Below are 27,042 nucleotides of genomic sequence, written 5' to 3'. Positions count from 1 at the left end.
CTCACCAAATCCGAAAAGGTGAACTGAAACGCTTATTCCTGAGCATTTCACCGCGTAGAGTTTTTGGAACGATTGCCACTCATTCGCGCTTTCGTGTTGGACAGATAAATGTCTTTCACAAGTAAAAATAAGCTCATGAGTCTTCATAGCCTGAAGACTTCCGTCCATTTCCCCACCACTCTTATGAGGCGCTCCCCCAAGTTGTACAATTGTCTGGCCGTGTTGTTGCGCTCGGGGTGACAATAGAGAGGACGCTGTGTGTGACGTAGCCCGTACTCGAAGCCGATTGGCTGCCGCGGGGCGAAAAGCGAAAAAAAAGTTCCATTTTTTAACTTTGGCAAATATGCGATTGTGCGGATTTCGTCACGAATGTGCGGATTTTCACTGCTGCGCACCACGTCCCAGCGCGCAAAACGCGTCCTCCGCGCCGCCCCACGCACTTTCGTTCCGTTGCGTGCCAACTCCATTGACTACAATGCAAACGTGCTGCCGAAACGCCTTCCCCCGCTTTTGGTGAGAACGCAGCATCAGTCGGAAAGAATTAAAATCTTGACAAAAACAGCTTCTGTTTTTACCTGTCCTTACATGGAGTTTTAGTCTTGGAAGTTTGCGTTACACTCTTATTTGTATGCTTAACAGATGACTCATTGCGTTTGTTGGTTGCCATGGCAAGAAGGAACACATGACGACTCCATGCAGTGACAGATCAAAGGCCATGCTGGGTAAACACGGACTCCCCCGAGAGGATGGCAGAAGGTAATGACACCATGGAGAAAAAAAACAGAAACGGCGAAAGACATGCGCACACACACGGAACTCTCATGGGTCTGGGGTGCTTTAGTGGTTAACAACCCCCGCATCGACATCCTTCCCTCCCTCTAGTTTTCTCACTTCTATCTATATCTGTCCTCTCTAACCCCTGTCTCTTCATCTCTCCCACAGCATTCTCCCTTATTCAGCCAGAACTGGGCCACACATCATAACCCACCCATACACAAGTCATGTGCATTAGGCACACGAGAGAGAGCATGCTAATTAGCTCAATTAGCAGGTCCCAGCTTGTCCTTACCTATGTGTTTAGTTGAGCTAGACCGAGTGTGCCAGTAACTAATAGTGTGTCAAGATCTTATTCTGTCTTCATCTACGGAAATGAAGTTTGACCCCCAAGTGACCTGACTCTCCTGACACGCGGAGTCAGAGGGGGAGAGAAGAAAGTATCAGAAAAAAGGACAGATGGATTTTGAAAGCATTCATACGTATAGCACACATTCATGAGCATGGGTTGGGCATTAAATATTAGATTAACAAAGAATTTATTATTGCAGCTGTATATTTCCTTGTAAGGAAAAAGGATGAACCTCTAAAGCAGGGGTCAGAGACCATGGCTCAGCGCATCTCTCAATGAACCACATCTTTTAATCCTCTCTCCATATACAGCAATGGGTTTTATATGCAGGCTTCCACTTTGTGGACTTGTACAGCCATGTTAGGCTGTAAAAACGACATGACAGTGTTCAGCTCTTTTAGGAAAAAGTGTTTCACCGTAAAGAGATGCACATTTCTGGACATTTGAAAGAACGGGAACCTAACTGATTGCGGTTTCACTGAAACCAGTGTACAATAACATTGTTTGACTTTATTGACAATATCCATGATTACAAAACAACACGTAAAGGAAAACAACAAAATGCTAGTATGTAAAACCCCACAGCAGTCCATGAAGGCAGCAAGACACAAAATGGTTCATTGTTATACATGACTAACATTTTAATAGCACTGTGCAAACAACCTTGACTGGTAAGTTATCAGTACGGTATATTGACGAGTGCCACATTCTTGTATATCATGATGGAGTCTCACATGATGTCAATACTAACAACACACTATAGGATATATCCTATTTTTCCACACAGCTGTTATTTCAACTCATTGCAACATAATACAAGTCACTGTATTAGTTCTTCAAGGCAATGGATGTTCTGGCACTCTCTCGGTTGACATGCGCAACATGGGGTCAACGTCGGGGACAGTGCCTCTGGCTGACCGATGTGGTGGTACCCCTTTTCAGAACGTAGTGTGACCAACTAGTCTACATGTGGATTTGGAGAAAGCATTTATCCATGTTCCTTGGGGGAGTCTTGTGAGACATGCACCAGGTGATACAGACCATTTGGGCTTTGTATAACCGGCGTCAAGGCTTTGGTCCACAATCATCAGCAGTTAGATTTGTTTTCATAGAGGGTTGGACTCTTCCAAAGCCAAGATGCCCCCTGGAAACCTCCCTGGTGAGACTTTCCAGGCACGTCACACCCAGAGATTCTATGTCTTTCTGAGCTGGATTTGGAATGTCCAGTTGTTGAATAGTTCAGTTGAAGAGTAAATAGAGTAGGTTAAAGAACCTTAGATTAAAGAGCCTCATTTAGTGGTGCAAAGCCATCTGAAGTTTATGCCTTCTGGAACCAAGTCTAGGTTATGGCACAGGTAATGTAACACGATTGTGGTGAACTTGATTGGGCCACAAGCAGATTATGCAGTTGATGCAAAGTTTTGGGTCAACTGTTCTCCTCTACCCTCTGGATATGTCTGTCTGCTCTCGACCTTTGAGTCTGTCGGCCTGTGCCTAACACAGGAAACCCCATTTTGAGAACAGCTGAAAAGACTGCATGTGCCGTATATGCCACTCTCTGGTCTGTAGACATAACTCTCCATTGGCGCAAAGACTCTGTGTTGTGCGATTGGGTCTTGCCACTCCCCTTGACACCTTGTTGGGTAAAGTACAGTTACAACATTAGCGGTAATTAAATGACAAACAACAAAACATATATTCTCAGTTCAATAAGCATAAGTCAACATTCTGTCATCACTTTAAAGCAATACAGTACATGTTTAATCTAAATACTAAATGATCCAAAAAAAAGCCAATGGAAAACTTTTGGAAACATTTAGTTAAATGAATTGGAAGTCACACAAGCTCCAAGGTCTCCTCACTGGTCGACCTTCCCACTTACAAAATTGCCTTTAGTGAGAGTACAGATACTAAACTGCATTTTATGATCCTGTCACTTCACGACAGCTGAGACAAGCGCAAAAGCCAAATACTTTTCAAGGACTGAAAAAAAAAGAAGTTGCCCAATAACTCAATGTTATGTGCAGATTTACTGTTCCACAGAAGGCTCTGACGGCTGTCGGGTGCTGGCACAGACTTGTAAAAACATTTGAGTTTCTTGAAAGTTCCATCTGTGAAAAGAGTAGCTTGGAAGTAAATAAGCAGTAGCTCTGCAGGATTAACCTTCGCTGTGATAATGAGAGATGATGGTAACCTTGAAGTCTTTGAAATCCACTACTCGTGTGGGTCTGGGTTGTAATCTCCAGAAGCAAACTCAGTTTGATGCACGTCAGATTGTTTCAAAACACCTTCCAGGGATAAAAAGACACTTGGTTTGAGGGAATTACAACAAAAATGAAAAAAAAAATAGCTTTTTTTTTTTCAATACTCCAAATAACGTCCATGAAGAAAGAAAAAAAATAAAATAAACAAATATAATGTATAGAGTTACGTTAAATCTGAGGTTTAAGGATAGAAATAGTTCAATTCAAAATTTAAGTGATGTTTGCTAAATGTCTTGCATACAATTCAGGATGAGAAATGACTGAATTTAAGTAACTCTTACCATTAGATTTCTTGGAATTATTTCCAGTGATTTGCACGTTTGACATATTGACAAATGATTGCATATTGAATGGATATATTTTTGCATTTATTTGCTGTATGCACCAGAAACGTGAAAAGTATACAAGCTGTTTCATAAGGGATATATTGTACTCAATTTCAAGTCCAAACTCCAAACTTCAAGTTTTGACATTCAAAGTAATCCCCCTGGTGTCGAATGCACTTTCTCAACCTTCACTGCCATGCAACATTCCTTCCTAGAGGGATTCTTCCGACTCAGTCATCGCAATCTCTTGATGACACTTTTGAGCATGGGAAAAAGGAATCACATGGAACCAGGTCGACTGAGTTGCGATGAAACAGCCTCAAATTATTCTCCTCTTGCCTCTTCTTGCACACAGAATGAGGCATATGGCACAGGATGCATATGTTTAGAGGATGGATGGATGGATGGATGGATGGATGGATGGATGGATGGATGGATCGATCCCAAACAGGACTAGTTGTTAAATATCAACCATGGAATGGGTTACAGAAAGGTAGGGGGGGGGGGTTGCAAGGACAACATGGTCCCTCCAATAGGACCCATCTTCATTTGTGGGCTTCGGTTTCCTCAGGTGTTTCGGTCCTTTATTGACTAGACACCATCTGCCGAGGTTGGCCCACCACAGGCTGATCAGACCTGGGTTGTGCTCAGTGTGATGTCTGAAGGCAGTGATTTGGCCTGCTGTTTCTCCACTTCCTGGGTGAAGGCTGTCTTCTGTGGGAAAATAGTCTGGGCATGAAGAGGCATGGTGTTGGGGGCTACTTTCTTGTTCTCAAGTTCAGCAATCAATCTCTTAAGCACTTGATTATGGCGTCAGGTGCATCTTTCTTGAGTTAGGCTGGTTTGCAAGTTACCCACCATGATGTGTTTGGGGGATGCTGGGGCTGCACACTGGCAACAAGCTGGGTCTTCCTCATACTACATATGCAGCTTGGACAGCAAGGGAAGGGCATCATATGTGGCCTTGATGATAAAACTTAGTCTATTGGACGCCATGTTCCATATGCCGCTCCATTTCCTCCTCTCCACACCCTCCCAGTTCATCCAGCAGCCTTGTTGGGCTTGGCCAACTGCCTTGGCACACCTGGATAGATGGATTTACAACATCTGTGTCATGTCTGGGGTCACGCCAGGGTTAAGTTTGAGTTCATGACCTGTTAAGTTGGGTTCATGACCGTGAGGTCAAGTGTCTGTTATGTACTGATGTAACAAGTGTCTGTTTTGAACTGAGCATCTATTTTCAACTGGTTTTAGACTATGTGATGTTATGTGATATGGGCTATGTGATAATAATTCCACGTCAGTCCTGATACCCACATGTCTAGCCACAACCAATCAGACTGATTCCTTGTCTATATAAGCCTCCTGAGAAGTGTGTGTCTTTGTCGGATTATTACTTATGTTACCACTGTCTCTCTGTGCACCTCTCTTTGATTCTCGTCTAGTCAAGTTTGTTCCATGCCTCTCGATGTGAATAAATAGTTCAAATCTTATTTGTGTCTGCACTTTGGGATCCAACCTTCAGCACTTGACAATCTGACATGTCACCACCAAGAAAATGTCACAACTTGAAGATAGACGAGTCATTCCACAAAAATAGCTTATGAGATCAAGATTATTAAAACCCTATAAAGCCAAACATATATTAAATACAAAAAGATTGAGCCATTTATTTCATGAGAATAATATTTTTTCCCATTAAAACCCTGACGTATATGATCTGATGCACGTGTTGCACGGATAATCCATTAGAGGGCAGTATCACCCAGCTGATGGCTTTTCCAGCAACCTTGCAAGATAGCTCAGTTGAGAAATTAGGGACACCTATACTTATTAATAGTGGGAAATGTTTTTTCCTGATTTTGGGGAATACTAATATGTTTGATATGTCCGTTTATTATTATATTTTTGACGGTTATAAATATACAAATTTTTAAAGCATTGTAACTGGATGTATCAAATATGACACAAATCAAAAGTTATATGTAGAAGTTGATTTAAAAAAAAATGTGTTTTGTTTATTTGTTTGTTCAAAAGGACTACTAAATACTCTATTTACAAAGAATCCGAATTTTTTCTCATATTTGAGGGTTCAGGCTTTATAGGTTTAATTGATGTTTGATGATTGTTGCTTTTTTGTTTATCTTCACCAGGTCTCTGTGCAATGCTTCAATACATTTACATTGATGCAGGTGCATATATGAAGAGGGAAGGCTTAATTGATAAGTAATAAAGAGTTGATTAAAGAGCCGTTGGCACATGTGTCTGTGTGCGTGCGTGTGTGCACGTGTGCTGGTGACAGAAAGAGAGCAAGAGATTAGCACTAGCAGCAATATGCATTAGCAATTGCTTTCAATGTGTACCAAAGGGCGCCACCATTTGTAGTGTAAATTATGTTAATCTTAATCCAAGGAGAAATGGTCAGATTTTGTGTGTGCTGTGCGTGTTTGTATATAAATGTGCACATACTTCTGGGTGACTAATGTGTTTTTAAATGTGCACATGCATGAACAGATGCTCTGGTATGTGTGTTTGTGAGTGCAAGAGTGTAATCTGAGAGTAAATTGGGAATTAGAGGGCCATTAACCAGCGCATTAGACCCATCTGAGGGCAGACAGTGAGGAGACGGCCAGTGTGTGTGGAGGCGGTTGGAGGATTTCAGGGGGAAAGGGACAAAGGGGGTGTGGATTTAGCAGCATGAGGGTGAGCAGGGATTGAGAGCATTAGTAGGCGTCGAGCAGCAAAGAGGCAAAAAAGGGGATTGAGGGCATCTGACCCATAAAAAGCAAAGTGATCTGAACTAGAGTCTGCTGTACCATCAGCTCAACTGTCAATCCAACTCATGACACGCACCTGTTTCCAATCAACCTGTTGTGGAACGTTCCAAAAAGGTATTGTTGTTTGTTTTTTGTTTATGTTTTAAATAATAAAACAGAATCAAGGGCGGCACGGTGGAGGAGTGGTTAGCACGTCCGCCTCCCAGTTCTGAGGATTCGGGTTGGAGTCCAGGCTCTGGCCTTCCTGGGTGGAGTTTGCATGTTCTCCCCGTGCCTGCTGGGTCTTCTCCGGGTACTCCGGTCTCCTCCCACATACCAAAGACATGCATGGCAGGTTAATTGGGCGCTCTGAATTATCCCCAAGTGTGCTTGTGAGTCTGGATGGTTGTTCGTCTCTGTGTGGCCTGCGATTGGCAGGCAACCAGTCCAGGGTGTGCCCCGTCTACTGCCCAAAGCCAGCTGGGATAGGCTCCAGCGCCCCCCGTGACCCTCGTGAGGAATAAGCGGTCGAAAAAAATGGATGGAAGATAGAATCAACAGCGCCTCGGCTGATTGCTGCTGTTACACCCTCCATTTTGCCTTATGGCTTCAACATTTGAATAATTAGCAAACTAATTCACTTAAATTCACTCTCATGAATTAATTCTCACACTTCATATACATTTTTATACCACGCAGATAAATTTTGTTATATCCTTGTGCATTCACTTTCATGACTTTTTTTCTTTAAGCGATATTAAGTCATTGTGGCGCCGTAACAACTTGTTTCTACTTTCCTGATGTAGTATGAGAATGTTGCCTTCTCCCCTTAGCTCAACCTACCTAAATTCAATTTCACGAAACCAGGCAGTGAAAATAAAGCACACAAAAAACAACAAACCTCTCTCAAAATCTTCTACTTTATTTAATAAGATAAATGTTTTTGCAAAAAAATTCAATAAAAAATTCTCTTGAATTTATTGCTTGTCATCTTTACACTTGGGCTTAATCTGATGCATAATCGGATCTGTCTCACAAGGAATATGTGGCTAGCTAGTTAGACAAAAGTTTATGCTGACATTGTCATTAAATTAGCAAACACACACAGACGTTCTGAATATATGAACAGAAACAAACCAAAAAAAAAAAAAGTTACAGTAGTCATACAGAAGAAACTTAAAACAAGGGGCAGGTTAATTCCTGTGCATCTCCAGCAAACAGCTTTTGCTGCCTTCCAGTGGTGGCATACAAGTTTGTTCAATTCAAATGTTGGATAAAAGACCAAACATCAAATTTCAAAATTGGAACAGAGGGCACTTGGCTCCCTGGAAAAGCTACACATGAAGCTCAGAGGTTTTGTACAGCGGAAGCCACTTTGAGTCCCTCTTCATGCACTGAGGGGGGCGGAGTCACATGTTACATCAAATCGTAGAGCTAGACAATTTTCAGCAACTAAACTAACAAATACATTAAATTAAACACAAATTGAATTCTTCTTCGTCTATTCTCTTCTGTGATTGCAACTCAGTAAACCAAGTTCGGAGGTTTAGGATTTTCGTTGTCATTTGCCTTTATTGTAGCCATACAATTTAACAAGTAGATACTAAGTACAGATTTTTCCTCATATGCCTTTATTTTAGTTGCACAATTTAATAACTATGACCAGTATCTTTTTTTTTTGGTAAGGTGTTCTGCTTGCCCATGTTCTACAAGAAGCATGAGGTTGTTATTATTTTTTCTTTTATAATACAGTAAGTGCTTGATTAGTTGGCAAAACTAATTAATTAGCACATCATGGACCACTTTCAATTAAATATTTGCAATTAATTCTTTGTACAAAAGTCACCCAATTACAGAACAGCCTTTGGGGATCTGCTCATGGAGAGAAAGCGATTATAATGAGAGCCATTACAGTACTGAGATGATGTGAGGATCTAATGTCGTCCTTGTCCTTCTCCTTCATCACACCAAGCTGCGTGTGCGTGCGTGGGGGTGGGGGTGTTTTTGTCCTGTCGATCTGTTCAGCCTAGCTGTTTAAATCAACCATGTCTAATGTCTACGCACACATAGCCCACAATTCAACACACATGCGCACACACACCCACACTGGGGTCAGTGTTGAGGTCAATGGAAATGTGAAAACCTCATGCCAAATGTTTACATTCTTATAAGGAAATTGTGTCAAAGGCAGTAGTAGATCTGACAAGGTGATGCAATCGTGGCATTTCAATGTTTTCTTTTTAACTGGGAGATAGGAAGATGGACACAGAGGAAATCAAACAGGGACGTGGTAGCATTCATCAGAGGATAAAGTTCTCATAAATAAATAAATAAAATAAATAGAGCCCCAAAAAAGCATGTATAGATGAATAAGTTAAAGGGTGTACATGGCTGTCAAGAGAGTGTTTGTATATTGACTGCGTGTTTGTGTTGTCCAGTGGGACGGTAGGGAGGAGCGGATGGAGTATTTAACCCCCGGAGAGGCCCAGAGCGACAATAAACACACACTCTGAACTAATGATATCTAAGAACAACAACATGCGTTATAATGTTAAATAGGAAAATCATGCTTTAAGAGTTGTATGAAGTTAGAACTACAGTGGGATGATAACTGTCAAAGCTGTAAACGTGTCTACTTTTGCTGCCATGGTAAACATTTGTTCATTCCTGCTATGGGAAAAGGCTTTTGGTTGTTTGGTCACTATTCCAGGCAGTGAATTTAGTCTCGTGGGGGCATTGTATGTATTCTGGGTTGCTCAAATACTTTACAACACTCTGAACATGCTATCTTCAATTATGGACCATACGCACAGAACTAAAGAAAGAGTGGACACTTATTAAACTTTTACATCTTTGTTCCTTGTCCAAAGCTTTTTTTGTGTGTAAGCAAAATTTACTGCAAATGTATTTTAAGTTGCAACAGAAATTAAGGGCCACATATACAATGTTATATGCTAATTCTTCCTCTATATATTGTGTCTTACATAATACAAATCATTTAAATCGACAATCGTAATTTAGGTATTCATCTGGAACAGTCAAATAATGTGCCCGTGAAAGTTGCGGCTTTGGTCCTTACTAACAAGCAACACGCTTATAACCCAGTTTAGGAGATAGTTAACAGCAGGTAGTTCCATACCAAATCATCTAGTGTGTTGGTTTAACCATGCAGATTTAGATATTTCATGAAACTTGGTGTACTTATTCATAGTGATGACACAACACTAAAATATAAAATATGCCCTACCCAATGCAAATGAGACATACAGCATACAGCATCTAATTCACTAACACCAGCGCAAATAGCCATATGTAGTTTGTGTGACGCAAATAACGTTTATGGAAAGCATGTATAAACCTGCCGCAACCTCGATCCCGGGATTATGACAGCAGTGCATGCCATTTGCGGCACAACATGCACGACAGAGAGAGAGAGAGAGAGAGAGAGAGAGAGAGAGAGAGAGAGAGAGAGAGAGAGAGAGAGAAGGCATTTTATGATCATTTTTACGTCCAGATACATACCGTACGCCCACACCAACCTCGGAAAATATATTTAAAAAAACATTGCACCAATAATTTGTACATTATGAATGAATGACGTCGTTGTCGTCCTCTATGCTCTGTACAGCTTAATGGCGCTCTAAACGCTTACTCTCGGTCCAACCTCGCTTTCTGATAATGTCATCTTTCTCGCAACTGTTGCTATAACAACCATGTTCTTGGCGCAAATCCATTGCCATGTGTGGTAAATCAGGTGCAAATTTGCTCCAAGCTGTCAGTTTTGTGGGCGTGTTTGCGCCGGTATATGATTAGAGCAATATCCTTAGTGAATAGGTGGGTAACTGGGCGCAGACTGCGGGTGCAGTTGTGGTGCAATATTTCGCAATATTACCGGACGCAGTTCATTCTTAGTGAATATACACCTTAGTGTCATACACCAAATTCCATTAAAATACCAACATGCTTGATTAATCCCATGGGTTGATTTAGCATGGAACAACACATGATGCTACGTTCAAACCAAAAGCCGGTGATGCGTTCAGGAGCGCTTCCTTCGTGAGCCTTTGACTGTGTAGTTTTTTTGGAACGCATACCGCTCATTCGTGCATTTGCGCACACCGTAGCGGAGGAGGCATGTCGCTTGATGAACAGCATTTTAGCAAGTCAACAAAAGAGAGCACTGCTGACTACTTTCACTTCTTTCCTGGGACTATACAACCGGGGCATTATTTTTTCCAGTGGAACCTTTTTTTGAGTTACATGTTCTAGCACTTCCGCTTTTTTAGTGCAATCTAGCAGGTGGTGGTTGCGCTAAATAGCTTTAGCTAATGGATGCTATTGCTACCTTGGTACAGTATAGCAGCAGGTAAATACACTTACCAGCACTTAGTATGCTACTTCCTTACTCACCATGTTGTTGTGACAACAGACAGGACGCTGTGTGTGACGTAGCCCGTACACGAAGCCAATTGGCTGCCGCGAGGCGGAACGTGAAAAAGTTCAAATGTTTCAACTTTGGCCAATATGCGAAAGGGCAGATTTTTGCCTCACCGCACCGCGTCCCACCGTTCCAAACTCCTCCTCCTAATGCGCAAAGTACAATGACTATAATGCAATCGCGCTGCCTGAAACGTCTCCCCCACTTTTGGTATGAATGTAGAATTACATACTGTTAGTCATACAGTCACAATCATGTTCATAAAGAAGGCTTACCGTACTAGAAGTGCTCAAAAGTTGATGAAAAAAATCTGAATTCAATGTCTCAATATGTCTCGAATGGAGTATACACTCCACACTACACTCATAAGCAACTTAGGGGGGTCACAATAATGATTTGTTTCTGTTAGCCATCATCAGCACTGATGCAACTTAAGGCATAAGTCAGCCACCAAATTCAAGAATCTGTTTACCTTTGAGTATAAAAAGTTAGTTTCAGTTAGTAACAAATGAGCAGCGTGTAATTCAAACTGTATCACTCTGAAAATAAAAGCCAGCAGTTCAAAACAGCGTGAAAGCTTAATAGAGTGTATTAGCTCATCAAACACGAGAAAATTAAAGCATGTATACGTAGATGTTAATTGCAAAAACAAAAACAAAACAGAATGAAACATTGTGCCTTGCAGCTGCATAAGTAGGTTGTCGTATATAGTGACATCTAGTAAGGTTATGGATCTTGTTCGAGTAACGATAATGCATTTACGTGGCAAGAATGAACTTGCAGTAAAAAGTGTGGCAGTCAGGCAAAAGTGTGTGTCAGTGTGTGTTGGGGTGGCCTTGTCAGTGTGTATGTGCTCGGGACTGTTATACATTCATGGTGAGAGGTGGTGAGGCAGAGTCCTGGGGTCTGGGGACATCTGTAGGTCTGCATTGCGGGTCAAGTTGGAAGGGAACGATAAGCTGGGTGCGTTCTACAGAAGGATGCATTTTCCCTTCTCCACCCACGGGTTGTTCTTCATTAGCTCAGGGTTCAGAAAGGGATCCTCCGGGACGCCGTCTTCTATCCACTTCACCAAACTTCAGGGAGAGACAGAAACATGTTCTAAATTCCACAGCAGCTTTATTACCACAATAAATCTTCTATGGACTTTCCGTCCTTTCCATTTATGGTAACAAAGCAAGGATGCCACACAACTACAGCAGATGTCAATTTTTTTTTTGCAACCAGCTTTCCCCCAACTGTAGTTGGACATATTTTACAAACCTCAACTGTTCCAGGACAACCATTATGGTTAATTAAAATGGTCTTATGAACGTGCCAAACTTGAAAAACTCTTGATCATCCTGCTGCATGAACTCCTGATAACCTGACCTTGCCAGTTCATTCTTGACCTTGGATGCAGCATCTGACATAACAGCTTCCGGTCCACTTTATCTTTCTTATTACCCCTGAGAAATCAGTCAAGCTGTGTTCCAAATTAACCTTTTATTATAAATAATGGAATGTTTGAGAGGTGAGATTTACATTTAATGTTCATTATGTGCTGTGCCTAAGGTATCAAACTCCAATTATAATTGCATGACCATGGCATAAACCTCATCTCTTAATAAAGGCCACGTGATTTATTGTGATATGATACTTTTACACGTGTTTTAACCATATCCAAATTTATAGTCACACTTTTAATGAACTCACTCCGTCACTGTTTTGGAGGACCTCTCCCTTTTGAAAGCCAGCTGGTACTTGAGGCTCTCCACCTCCTTCTTCATCTGGGGCAGGTCCATCTCATCCATGACTGCAGTCTGATTTACAACGTGGTTATCTGTAAACAGGAAAAACAAGAATATAAATATAGGCAGACAACCACTTCAAATGCAGAGTGCACCAAGGAATACGTGTGATTTGATGCTGTGTGTTGTTGTCTACCTAAAGGAGGAAGAAAATAGAGGCTGTCAAATGTATTGCACATAAATAACCTCAGACAGACTTGGATAAAACCCACTTAACACTCTTGTATATACTCACCAGCTACAAATGCAAGTTAGACACACAACGAAAAACACGTAAAACTGACAACAACCTCAAAAATACAGCTGATGTAGACTGGGACTAACACTGAATACAGAGTAGTCAGTGATATCTAACAGGAAGAAGAAGATGGGCCAAAACATCTGCTACACTGTAAAAAAAAAAAAATGTTCACCCCTGCTTAAACAAGCAAGCAAACAAACAAACTGACAAATTGACTTTGACACCAATTCATTAATTTATTAATAACCAAATAGTATTTCTCTCATTTTTATAACGTTAAAGGTTGACGTACCGCTGATTGTCATGCCCATCTAATTGGGTGAAATTCATTCTTCGCATTTGACCCATCTACTGAGGGAGCAGTGAGCATCAGTAGGGGCTTGCACTCAGGAATTATTTGGTCATCTAACACCCCAACCCATAATGCTGAGTGTCAAGAAAGGCAAATGGGTCCCATTTTTACAGTCTTTTGGTATGACCTGGCCGGGGATTGAACACACAACCTCCCAGTTTCAGGGCAGACACTCTACCACTAGAACAATGAGCTGGTTTAGTTTATTTAACTAAAAAAAATGTATTTCCCATCTTATAAAACAAAAAAAAGACTTGGCCCACAAAGTATACTCAAAATATAATTATTAATCTTAAAACATGATCCATATGCAACATATGGACTTGAGATGAGGTGAGGACGGAGAGAGGAGAAAGATAATGATGGAGAAGGCAGAATATCCCATTCATAATATCCCATGGATTGTCTTTCGAAAGATGTCAGACAACAAAAACAAAAACAGATTGTCTCACAAGCAAATGAGCCCGGACAAACACACGCTTTAACAGGCCTACACAATCTGAGCTGTAATTAAACAATATCAAATGAAAGACTGCGTTCTGAAAGCAGGTGACCCGCAAACTACCAAATTCAAAACACTCACTCAAAGCCCAACAATATAGCATAGCCTTAAACGGCTACAAATACAGTATAATGCCAAGGTGGTACTGATGTGCCGTCGTTTTCAATGTGCATGCGCAAGTCCATTTGACTCAAACTAAATACATTACCTGGAGGATATGAAGAAAAAAATAATTGGAAGGAAATCAAAAACTTTATTTTGGGTCATTTGGATATATGTTTACGTCCGTACAAATCCAAATTGATCAATGCAAAATAAATGGTTTTCACAATAACTCAATAACTTTATAAAAAAATTTACAGTGTAAACAAAATGTCAAAATAAATCTGTGCCAATTTCATTCCAATAAAATGCTCTTCCGTATTGAAGGTGGGGGGGGGGACATGCTAAGCAAGTGCCAACTTGTACAGTATATTTGACCAGCCTTTTTTCCAAAACAAATATTTACCCATAGTTACTGTAAGTACAATCAGAATACACGTTTGTATATTGTGATCTGTTGGGTCTCTTAACTGATTAACCCATGACTTACGAAAGACATGAGCTCACACCGAAGCACTGGTTCATTTAGATATGAAGTGTGCAGGACGATCAATTATTCATGCATGTGTTTCAAAAAGTGATGTCAGTGATTAAATCACTTGAGTATCATCCTCTTCTTACATTGCACCTTTGTCTGAAGGATTCCTTTTCTTATCACATCGCCCACACTCAGCATCTCTCTCTCTCTCTCTCTCTCTCTCTCTCTCTCTTACATTTGGGAATACAGATCAAAAGCTTGTAGATTTCTATAGGATCACTAACAATTCATGATAAATGCAAGTAATGATTTCTCTTCTTCCAGTAACATTGGAGGGCCGCTCAATTCACCTGGTTATGAAGCCAAAACTCTGACATAAAAAAACATCAGTTTAACTTGCTTTTATTTCAGCATGTTGGTTCCATATGAAGAACACTACTTATATGACGTGACTCAACAGGAAAGACAAGAATAGACTGCAGTGTGTGTATTTGTGTGTCTTTTTGTGAGTTATACAACATGTCTCTAACCAGTAAAAAAAAAGACAGAGTGGGAGGGCAATGGCCAGTCCCTGCCTGAGATCCAGTTTCAGCCTCCAGAGTCCTCCAGAGACGACAGGAGGATGTTTGCCTCTTTGTAGCTCTATAATTCGCCATCTCTTCATCCCCATTTTCCCTCCCTTCATCTCTTCACTTTCACCTCTGCTTGTCTGCTCAATCCATCTACTTTAGCACTCACCCTAACATCACACACTCTTTCTTACTCTCAGACACACTCATTTTGTAATGGCTGAATTCCTAACATGTAGGATATTATGCGCTGGATCTCATTAGTTTAGCTCATAGTGGACTAATGAAGGTATTCTGTGTCAGTGTCTAATTATCTGCCATGTTGTTGTTTTGTTCCTCCTCTAATTAACTGTCTCAACTTTATTGTAGTGTTTTGTCATTCTTAGTTTCTTTTCCCTGGAAGAATGCACATTTTGTATTAAAGATGTGGTGAGCAGTGTTGCCACAGTTACCTTGAAAAAGTAACTTAGTTACTTTACTGATTACTTGGTTTTAAAAGTAACTAAATTGCGTCACTGATTACTTGATTTTAAAAGTAACTAAATTAGATTAAAAGTTACTTTTTTAGTTACTTTCAGCAGCTGCCGATAACACCATCTCAACATAAAAATAATGCAGTAGAAACGGAGTTCCAAATACTTTATTGAAAGTGCATTTTTAACATGAAAATAGTTTTTTTTTATGAAAAACAAAATAGGCAGTCTCTCTTGACTTCTTGTAACGTAAATACTTTTTATAAAACAAAAAATAAAAATCTATCCAGGTTGAAAATGAAAATCCCCTAAATTCCTCTATTGTTTGTTTGTTCCGCTATTCCAGTGTGTACACATGTATCAGTTTAAATATTTATTAGTAGTTATTGACAGTTATAATTGTTTTTTAGTTTGTTTGTTTTTTCTCTTCAAAATAAGGATCAGGAAAACAAAAGGTTGCTAATTTAATGTTAAATATAAATATTTAACCTTTAGACAGACACCAACACAATTAAACAGAATATTTGCACATTGTGAAGTATTTCAGAAACATAAATTTAAGACATGAAATAAACCTACCGTCCAGCCAAAAGAAATATGAAGCCACCTTATGGAACAATAAATCTATCAAACACATTTTAACCACTTAATATATGCAAAAATATTTCCAAAAGTTCATTTCCCTTTTTAATCAACAATTTTTGTATTTAACATTTTTTTTTTCTTTCGTCATCACTTTCATTTTTGGTTAATGTATGACATCTTTTTTTGTTTTTTTAATCTGAGACACGATGATGACCACAGAATCACTGTTTATATTTTGTTTTTTGGGCTGTCGTAATCGCGGGCACGTCTCAGTTCTCCTATCTGCTGCTCATGCTAGTTGTAGACATTGACAGGGAGCCACAAACTGAGAAATGAGATACTTGCAGTGTGCTTTTAGCTTAGCTGGTGTGTTGGCTGTGGGACATACCTGTGTCGTTTGAATCCATGTATTGGATCGTCACGGGAGTTATTCTTTTTGGCTCGCGCGCAGTACCAACGCCGGCCCGGGACATACAAGTGCACCGAGAGGACTCGATAGCCATGGGAAATACCGAGATGTACGGCACCGGCTTCTGCTAACTGTCTCCATTTGTATGTTGTCACTCGTTGCGCGCGCGCGCGCCGTGTCGCGAGCACGGAAACACGGAAGTAGCTTGAATGGTGATGCTACTGAAATGTAAACAAAACAAGTAGAGCACGGCGCAGAACTCTTGCTATTGTTATGAAAACCATAAAGCCTCACTCGCAACCGATACGGTCGTTTAGCTCCCCTTGACGAACGATGGTTCGGTCGAAACCTTTTTTTTGTTCCACCCCTACTGAAAACGTAACTTGTCTGACGTCACTCCCCCTGGCGAGAGGGCGGAGACGACCTCATCCCATAATGCTTCACGGACCAGTTGAGGATGGAAATAAAAAAAAATTTTTATACCACTTTTATGGTCCATAATGCACACTTTTTTTGTTGTGTTGTGTGCCTGTTGGTTAATAAAACTAGTAGTAAAAGTATCATCACTTTTGTTTTGAATGTGCAAACCATTCATGACCAGACCATGGCTGAATTCAGTGTGGTGATCAATGACTTCTGCCTCATCTTCGTAGTTGTTTGTGACTGTTACAACAGTGAGATAATTTGCCGTCTTCATGAAAATGTGGAGTAACGCATTGATTCTCTGGACAGTAACTTTAATCAGACTACTTTGTAGAATAAAGTAACGCGTTAGACTATTAGTTACTTTAGAAAGTAACTTTTTTGAATAACGCGTTACTAAGTAACGCGTTACCGGCAACACTGGTGGTGAGTAATGTTGTGGAAGACGCACTAAAAGAACTGCATACTTGCCACTAAAGTCTTTGAAAATGGAGAATCGGTCATCTTAACTTTTGACTTGATGTCATCCACCCATGGAGGTCTGATTGCAGTTCCTTATAAACGTGCTTCAATCTCTTGCATGGACTCTTGCAAATCGATTTCTGTTTCTGCCAAATCAAGGACTGCGTCTCACATGACAAATTTAAGAGGAATGATCTGAGTTGCTCCGATTGGCTGCCGAGCAAGACAGCAGTGTTCATGTGTTCAACGGTGCAAATTGTCTGTTTCTAACTGTGCGGGTCCGCGAAAATTCCAAAACAAAGAAAATCCTGCCTATGCGTACAGTTAGGCTGCACTTTGCACTATAGCCCAGTGTGATGAAACCTCAGCTGGATGTTTTGGCCAGTTAGATTACAATAACTGACTTCAGCCAGCTCAAGTAAAAACTTGGATTGGTTATCGTCAGTACAGCTTATGCCTCGTTAGAAGATTCAATGATACTTGTGTTTGAGCTGTTACAATCAATACACCTGGAACCGATTCAGGTGGTTGATGCTATCCCTTAGCATCTTGGAAACTGTGGAGACTAAACCAAAGCTCATTCTTTGATATACCAAGCTCAAGATATAAAGTTAATGTATTGATAACATTCAACTCATTTACATTAAACTTGGCTGCAAAGGGTCAGAGGGAGAACCCATTAACTTTGGTTGCTGATCAAGGAATTTATAGTCACATTTTATTGTGTGAATAGGAGAGTGCAGTCTAAATCAAAATGTCCTTTTGTAGCAGCCTCCACCATTGACCAAGATGTTTCCTGCCATATACCAAACCAATTGCTAGAAACAAAAATGTGACAAGCCCCAAATCAAATTTCTGCTCCCGCTCTTATAAAGCAAGGTTCCCACTGCTCCAGTTCACTTTGACTTGTTAAAGGCGAATCAGATTTACTGACATTATTCAAAGAAGTGACAAAAATGGATTCAAGTCCACTTTCCATAACAATACCCAATGCTAACTTGTTAAAAATGGACAATTCCAAGCTTACGTCACAAGTCAGAATTGTGATGTCACTCAGTGAAATGATGCTCTGCGCTCATTGAAAAGCATCGGACTTTGGAGCCTTGTCATTTTATTTGTGAGGTTTATTTTGCTTTGAAAATGTGATGAAATGTCATATGACTACTATAACAATCTGACTGGTTTGTATGATAGTCACACAATACGCCGCAAAGGGGTTTAATCTGGCCCGCAAGATGCTCTTGTAAAAAAATAATAATAATAATTAATCAGACGGCCAAAATCAAAACATATTAATTCGTAATTTCACAAGCAATCCTGAGATGAGCAATGCAACTTGTACACAGAATTCAGTTCAATTCAATTCAATTCAATTTGATTTCATTCCGTTAAAAAGAGAAATGAAAAGGGACAGAAAGAAGTAAAACTTATGTTATCTGCCCCTGATCAACAACAACAACAAAAAATAATCCACACAAAATAATTGACGAGTGGTCAAGACGCTTTCAAAATAACAATCCTAGAAAATAATTCAGCAGCATGTCCTTGGGCTATATGTATTTTTCCAGTTATTGAGCTTTTGTCAAGTTTTTAAAAATACAGATTGACTGAGATGATTTTGTTTTACAATCCAGATTGTTCCATAAACTGACACCATGAGTTGAAATACATCGTTCTTTTTGTTTTGGAGAAAATTATCTGTTCTGTTAATTTGTATATTAACTGGTAAAATTTCATGATGAGCTTTAAACATTATTTTGAGCCAGTTAAACTCCATCAATTCATTGAATGTTAAAGTTTTTAGTTGTATAAATAATTCATTAGTGTGGTCTCTGTATCCGCAACTTCAAACGACAATTTATTTATTTAGAATTACACGTTTCTGTAAAAGAAAGATGGAATCGTTGGAGGTTTTACAGGCACACCCCCACACTTCAAGCCAATAGGCTTCAATACAATTTACTTAGATGTCATTATTTTACACAACCAAGTTGCAGTGTGTTCAAAAAACTCAAAAAAATAAAAACATAGACCAAGATAAATCAAGCATAGACGTGCTGAAAACAACACACATTTAGCTACTGGTAACCCAAACACATATGACATGGTTTAACGTCATGAGCTGCACCCTACAATGCATTCTGGGAATAATATATATGCAAAAGAGATAGATATAACATATTGTAAGTCATAGGTCTCATAGCAAAGTGTTACCGCAATCCATTTGAATTTGTGTTATTTATTATTTTTTTTTAACAATACATTTACAGTTGAGACCCGCTATTTACGACTGGCCTGCAAATAGTAAAGTACTTTATATGTGTATGAGAGACACCAATTGTTTTGAAGTTATATTACCATGGTTTTACCGGTCCAGCCTACTTGGTAATATATTTTCCTCCATGTGGCCCCTGAGCTAATATAAATGAAGTATTTGCATTGCATTGCATTGCATTGCATTGCATTGCATTGGGGCAATATCAGAAATGTTGGAAATTGTCCATAGGTTCATGGGAATTGTAATGATACCATCAAAGTTGCCAGCCATCCAATCCATTTTTAACACATGTTCTATAGTGTTGTGTTGTCTTTAGTGTCTTTTTATAATTTGTTTTTGAAATAACTGTCATGTGAACTTTGGAATTGTACTGCATCTTATCTCATATGAACAAGTGTTTGTGTTTTTTTAGCACTGCACCCACCGTTCAGGAATCAGCAGTGACCTTCTCAGCGATCTGGATGAAGGTACTCACAATTTGGACTCACACCCAAGCACCCGGCAAATTAGTACCGGTAGTCTGCTGTGCATGCATATTTGAGCTTGGTGTGTTATCAAAAAGCAATCTTCTACATCTCGGCTTGATAAATATCTGCACGTGCTTATGTTACATGCTCTGACGTAAACTGACGTAATGTTGTGGATGTTAGGGAATGTCATTGTCTTGTCACGCTGTGTATTATGAGACTAAAATAGTGCAGTTTCTTGAGTTTGACAGAGTTTCCCTTAGCAGCATTCTCACATTCTTAACACTTTTACTGCTTCATTATAACTGTTTTACGCCTCCTGCTGTCCTCCACAGTTGCCTCCTCACGAAGGCTCCTTGTCTATTTTTAAGTCCTTTCAAAATGTTATATCTTTTATACACAGAAGTACTGTATTCCCCCCCCCCCCCCCCCCCATCTTCTTTGTTGTTGCACAGACCGGAAGTTGCTACTGTTTAAATCAGTGGAAGTAACACGTTCCTGCTAAGTGCAACACCAGTGATATGGCCAACAAATGTGTTATATTATTGACTTTATTTTTCTTTTCTCGGTGAGCCAACTAAAAAGGTTTCTACATTCACTTAACTATGACAACATAACCCAAAATATTCGCATGCAAATGATGTAATTTATTTTATCAATAGTCAGGTGAGAAATGGTTAGTTGGTATGGTATGGTATGGTATGGTATGGTATGGCATGGCATGGCATGGTATGGTATGGTATGGTATGGTATGGTATGGCATGGCATGGCATGGCATGGCATGGCATGGCATGGTATGGTATGGTATGGTATGTATGGTATGGTATGGTATGGTATGTATGGTATGGTATGGTATGGTATGGTATGGTATGGTATGGTATGGTATGTATGTATGTATGTATGGTATGGTATGGTATGGTATGGCATGGCATGGTATGGTATGTATGGTATGGTATGGCATGGCATGGCATGGTATGGTATGGTATGGTATGGTATGGTATGTATGGTATGGTATGGTATGGCATGGCATGGCATGGCATGGCATGGCATGGCATGGCATGGCATGGCATGGTATGGTATGGTATGTATGGTATGGTATGGTATGTATGGTATGGTATGGTATGGTATGGTATGGTATGGTATGGTATGGTATGGCATGTTATGGTATGGTATGGTATGATATGGTATGGTATGGTATGGTATGGTATGGTATGGTATGGTATGGTATGGTATGTATGGTATGGTATGGTATGGTATGGTATGGTATGGTATGATATGGTATGGTATATTTTTCTCGGAACTGAACTATTACACACTTCTCTTAATTACTTTGTACTGAAGCCAATGTTTCATATTAAGCTGTAGATAATTTTAAACATCAGAATGTTACCATGTTCCATTACAGCTTTAGTCAACTCACTATTGATAAACTTCAAGTAAATGCATTTTGTCAAGGGACCAGGGTTCAACAAACACCGAGACTAACCCTGAACAGCGAGTTGACATACACTGAAAGAGGAAACTCTGCATTTTCGGTTCCAGGACAGCTGATTTGATGTAGATTTATCAACGCAGAGTAGTTTCACCTGGAGTTACCAGTTTACTAAAAAGACCACATCAATGGAGCACCGATTCATTGAGTTACCATGGCAACGGGGAATCAGAGCACGGCGCCACCCTTTGCTTCCGTGTTTTGTTTTGTTTTTGTGATCAAATGGCAAATTTGAACATGTCTTTAGAAAAATACAAGTACAACACCGCAGTGGCTCCCCATAGAGGAAGGTGGCCTGGGAGAACATTGCTGCTCGGGTCAATAATATGTAGTCCTTTGCAATCACAATAATATTACAGGAGCAACCTGTTGAATGGTAGCTCATTAATTCATTTCATTTAGGTACAATCATGTGGGAGAGAAGCGCACTTGACTTAAGAAATAAAAAAACATTATTCCAATGGTTATAGGAAACAAGCGGCGCGTAACACACAGTATATATTCTGTAATGTGAGCGCATGACCACGGCGCCGGTAATGTTGCATTTGAAGGACGGATTAAGTTGTGTAGGTAGATGATGGACTGTGATGTGAAATGGTATCTTTCAAAAAGATAACTGCCCAGAAATGTCAGCATACGTATCTATGAGCGGTCTCATAACAATCTCACGACGAATATTTAATTTCTTGCGCGATATTGTGATACGAGTATCACAAATAACTATTTCATGATATCCGATGCTGCATACAGCATAACACGACATTTACTGAAATGTGGAGAAATATGCAGAAATAGCACTTTCTCCTGCTGTTTATGTGTCTAAATTGAAACTTATTGTTGCTTCAAACGTGAAGTAGGGTACAGCAGCAAAAGACACTAACTAAAAAAGTTCATATGGTGCAGATTGTGGTCTTCAGCGTGGATACAGTGGTTAATTGATTTTAACCATTTGTGCTTTCCCTCAGACAGCGTGAATGTAGTGATCCACATTTTACATCTTTTTATTTATTTATTTAATTTGCTAAAAATTAGTTCTCAATATGGCTCTCAAGAAAGTGAAATATTTGGACAATAGTAGTGCTTTGCCAACAGCTTGTGGCATTTTGGTGTCAAGAAACTGTTGAACTTAGTTGAGGCATTTTATTTTGACAAAACAGTGTTTCAAAGACACCTTGTGTTATCTACAGTAAGGGTGTTCAAACTACAGTTCAGGGGCCATTTGCGGACTGGGATCCATTTATCAGCAGCCTGCGTCATATACTAAAAATAACATTTGACGCAGCCTGCAAGGCTAGTAAAAAAATAAAATAAAAAGGGTGAAGGTGTGCAGAGTGAGAAGTGAGGGGGTCGGAAAAAAATAGGTGCCACTGCTAGTATTAAGTTTGTTGGTTTATATATTGTAAAGATTTTCTAGATACAAATAAAACTGTTTACAACTAAAATAAAAATAATAAAGCGGTCAATAAAGATGATTACATTTTTCAATTTAGGATGGTGATCTGAGGTTCCGCTGTACTTTGACGAAACATCACAGTTTGCGCTCACGTTTTAAACAACCCACCCCTTAGCTCCACCCCTAGTTGTCGTGGTAACAAAACCTGCACTCAGCAATGCATTCATTCTGTCTCCTTGAATGCCCATATTTTAAATTGAGAGCTATTGCAGATTAGCACAGTAAATCCTATATGTCTTTGTAAATATATCATAGGGGTGTGGCAAGGGGAATACAGGCTGGTTATTTTATTGAGGGTATGTAGGTCGCGTAGTTATTTGGGTTAAAAGCATCCCAGGATTAACCTCTACCCCCTTTCTATTCTGCATCTTCCCAGCCACAACACACTATTACGTATACTGAACACATGCATGTGTGCGTGCACAGCCGTCTTTGTGTACTTCATGTGTCAAATCACACTGACTTTAATGGTGGTAGAAAGGAAAGGGACTCTTAAGTGCTCTAAGTGAATGTGAGGGGAACAGGTGAGAGTGAATGAAAAAGTTTAAAGCAAAACAGGAAAATGAGGCAGAGGAGAGTGACTAAAGAGAAAGAAACAGAGTGAAAAGCTTCATCTTGCCTCTGTAGCTGCTGCGTTGTAAATACAGACTAAAAATAGAAAAGAACAGGCAGAGCTCCTCAGACCTGCTGAGAGTGGAGACTGAGAATGAAGAGGCTCCTTACTGTTAAACTGACATACTGTAAATGATACTGCTGCACAATATTCACAACTGCTGCTGCCGCGACACAGCTTGTCACCACCATGGGTAGTGCCCGCATGGAAAAAAGATCCAGTCAATTTGGGCTGATCAATAAGCTTTATGGAATGTGAGCAAGTTAATATTACCCCCTCCCTAGTGGGTTTAAAAAAAGAGAAAATAAGATATGGAGTTGGTTTCCTGTTCGCACATACTATTAATGTAAAATGTTGGGATTGAAGCCCAGTCTCTGATTGATGAGAAATTGGGTAACCAGGGTTTATAAATATCTCAGAAATGGGTTGTAATTGGCATCACAAAGTCTTTGTAAATCATTAATAATAGTCTGTTACTATTTGGCTAGTTCAAGCCACACCCACAGGCTATTTATAGTTCTGTGCTCCTGCAGTCACCAAGACCATTGAAAATAAGTAAAATGGAGCCTTTTAGAGGTGAATGTGGCCTCACTATTTGGCAAGCAAGAAGTTATTGTTTTCTAATAACAGTTTATTAAGCCTCGACAAAGGTTAAAAAAAAATGTAGAAAGTGTGTATACCCTTGTTGTATCGATTCGGCAGTCGATCGTTGGACACACTTGAGAGACAAATATTCACCCTCACATTCTGTCATGTTTTGGGTTTAGGGTTGTTGTTTGTTTGTTTGTTTGTTTGTTTGTTTGTTTGTTTTGTGTGTGTTTTTGTTGGGCCTTTGGTTCCATTGTGGTCTGTTTTGTTGTTTCCTTGTCTCCCTTTGTGTCGTTATGTGATCATGTCTACTGGTGCTTGTCAACTCTCCCTCTTGTGTCAGCCAATCACTGCCTCAGCTATGTGTCTTGTCCGGGTGTCTTTTTTGTGTGTAATTAGTTAGTATTTAGTCCCCTGTTTTTGGTTCTGTTCTTGTTGGTCCATTGTGTGTGTTTGTCGATGTTGCTGCTGCGTTCTTTCTGTCATGCCGTTTAGTTGCCCCACATCTTGCCTCATTTGGTGTTTTTGGACTTTGTTGGCCAGTACCATGTTTTCCACTTAGTTTTCGTTTAATTAAAGAAAAAAACTTTTTTTGGACATCACCTCTGCCTCCTCACATCTGCGTCCTCAACCACGCCACCAACGTAACACATTCACATTTGTAAAGTACACTTATTGCCATATTTATTTGGTGATTATCCAGGAGAAATCAGACAAATAAGTGTAGTATCTTTCTTCATCTACAGTATCTATCTATGCCAGTGATGTATAGTGTCAGGAGGAACAATGAAATGTTCTTCGACTTATTGGCAAGCAACTTTTTTTGTAATGTAAAAACAGAGGTTGGGAAACACTGCAAGGGTGTGTCCGAATACTTCTGCCCATGCGTTATACAATAATACAGGCATCATCTCTTGAAAAAGAGCTGGGTGGGGACTAAAAAGAGTTGGAGGGGCAGGAAGTGCAGAAAGATGTACGTTTTATGTAACATTTGGTGGATACACATGCACTGTTAAGGAGGTAAAAGTGTCCACACATCTTCAGCCTCGTCACTTGTCCTTGATTCACCCCTGCTTGAAAAACCAAGGACGGCTATGATTCTTCCCAAAATACAAAAGGGAGCACAGTTAAATTGTTTAATACTTAGTACAGCATTTGTATTATTCATGATCTAAAGTACATAATGACACACAGAAGGGTCTTTTTCTAATTGCTTGTGTGACAAATTAACAGTCAAGACCCCTTATGTTAGTCACAGAGCAGAACCAGACGCATAGTTACCTCACTGATGCGCCGCCGGAGGCTGTTGCTCTTCTCAACTCGGACCGGTGCAGGTAAATGAAGCCACGGAAGGACAAGCAAGAAAAAAAAAAGGTTGTATTTCCTGGTGTGAAATTGAGTCCAAGTGGGTATAATGTCAGATAATGATGGCCACTGGCGAGATCCCTGCAAGGAGAAAGGATAAATCCGCAGTCACCGGCGTAAACAGGCGGTCACGAGCCGTGTGAGGTAGCCTGGGGTGGGGGTGGAAGAGTCGCTGGGATGTCGGCAGTCTGGGTTTTCGAGGCTGGAGCTGCACGAGAATGAAGGAGAAGGACAGGAAGAGGACAACTTAACCAGCTGGTGTGCGGAGCGCGCTCCACTCTGCTGGATGCTTTGTGCGTCTGCGTGTGAGTGTTGTCACAGAGAGATGGAGAGAGATGGAGAGAGAGAGAGAGAGAGAGAGAGAGAGAGAGAGCAAGCAAGCTAAAGAGACAGTCAGTATCCAGAGACAAGTTGAGCAGCCTCTACATCAGTGCATGTGTGCTTGTGTAGTGCCACACACTAGATATAGTGCTGCCCTAATATGGCCACTCAAAGCTTGATCATTGTCTGATATACACCCTTGGACAAAAGATTCAAAGCAAAAGCTGTATCAATAGTCCACTGCAAAGACATAGTGCTTTAGTTCTTTGTTTTTGATAAAGAAAAATAGCAAGGTATGGTTAAAAAAAAATCAAATAAAAAATAAAAAAGGTCTTTCCATTCTCTTCTAGACCATTTATCCTCCATAGTGTCACGGGTGAAGTGGATCCCAGATAACTTAGATGGAAAAATGGACTGCACCATCGTTTAGTACTTTGCTAGGTTTTGTTTCATTGTTTAACACCTGAGGTGTCAAAGGGTTAACCCTTTAACAATACCAGTCCTTTCACATTACCTGTATGTTCCACAAGCTCCAAATCCCTAGTTGTTGGAACTACAGCATGCCCACATGTCAGAACTGGTTTAAGTTTGATGATGAACCACCCATTAACCAAAATGCTTTATTTATTTATTTTTTTAAATTCAATTTAATCTCAAATTTCCAATTTAAGGGAAGCAAAACAGGCATTTGTGGCTGAGAGCTATGATCTACAAATCAAAACACACCTGTTTAACACTGCGTACGCAACTTACCGGTAAATGTCATTCTGCTCTTCTACACCCCCACCTCACCCCATTTTTTTAAAGTCTTCTCTCACCATACTGTATGCTGTCCTTGAGTGCCAAGAAAGGCGCTTCTAAATATAATGCATTATTATTAGTATGTATATGCAAGCAGTTCCTAAGGACTTTAGTCTGTTTCATAATATTTTATATTATACTGTAGTTTGCTCAATGACTAAGGTAAATTTTCAAGATCAATGATAAACCATTTCTCTGGCTGTAAAAACAAACACAAAAACAGGAGAACAAGGATAATTTTGTCCTTGTTTGCAAATTCCAATGTGACATCTTACCCCATATAGTGTGACAACTTACCCATTGGTAGGGCAACATGTCACATGTTCACTCCCTCGATTTGATGGCTTATAACTCTGCACTGTATGAAA

At 40.0% G+C, this 27,042-nt stretch overlaps 2 protein-coding genes across 2 annotated transcripts in view; one reads left to right on the top strand and one right to left on the bottom strand.

Annotated features, from left to right (window-relative positions):
• The first annotated feature begins 709 nt into the window (after positions 1-709).
• Positions 710-27,042, top strand: part of traf7 (TNF receptor-associated factor 7) — a 68,277-nt gene continuing 41,944 nt past the window's right edge. The window contains exons 1-2 of the mRNA XM_077498900.1: positions 710-756; positions 19,987-20,041. The gene's annotated coding sequence lies outside the window, so the exon portion shown is untranslated. The remainder of the gene's footprint in view (positions 757-19,986; positions 20,042-27,042) is intronic.
• gng13b (guanine nucleotide binding protein (G protein), gamma 13b) lies at positions 7,374-25,874 on the bottom strand. Its single transcript, XM_077498937.1, has 3 exons — positions 25,469-25,874; positions 12,606-12,732; positions 7,374-11,986 (listed from the first exon to the last, which is right to left on the bottom strand). Exons 2-3 carry the CDS (start codon positions 12,701-12,703, stop codon positions 11,881-11,883), a joined length of 204 nt encoding a protein of 67 aa, XP_077355063.1. The 5' UTR covers positions 12,704-12,732; positions 25,469-25,874; the 3' UTR covers positions 7,374-11,880.

Source organism: Festucalex cinctus, chromosome 1 (assembly GCF_051991245.1).
Source record: "Festucalex cinctus isolate MCC-2025b chromosome 1, RoL_Fcin_1.0, whole genome shotgun sequence".
Lineage (NCBI taxonomy): Eukaryota > Metazoa > Chordata > Actinopteri > Syngnathiformes > Syngnathidae > Festucalex > Festucalex cinctus.
Note: the sequence above shows the minus strand (reverse complement) of the source record. Positions and strands in the feature narration are given on the sequence as shown.

Coding starts and splice junctions, on each gene's coding strand:
- gng13b (XM_077498937.1), bottom strand. CDS start 12,703: ATGGATGAGATGGACCTGCCCCAGATGAAGAAGGAGGTGGAGAGCCTC. Junction 11,987..12,605: donor TCCTCCAAAACAGTGACGGA/GTGAGTTCATTA, acceptor CTCTCCCTGAAG/TTTGGTGAAGTGGATAGAAG.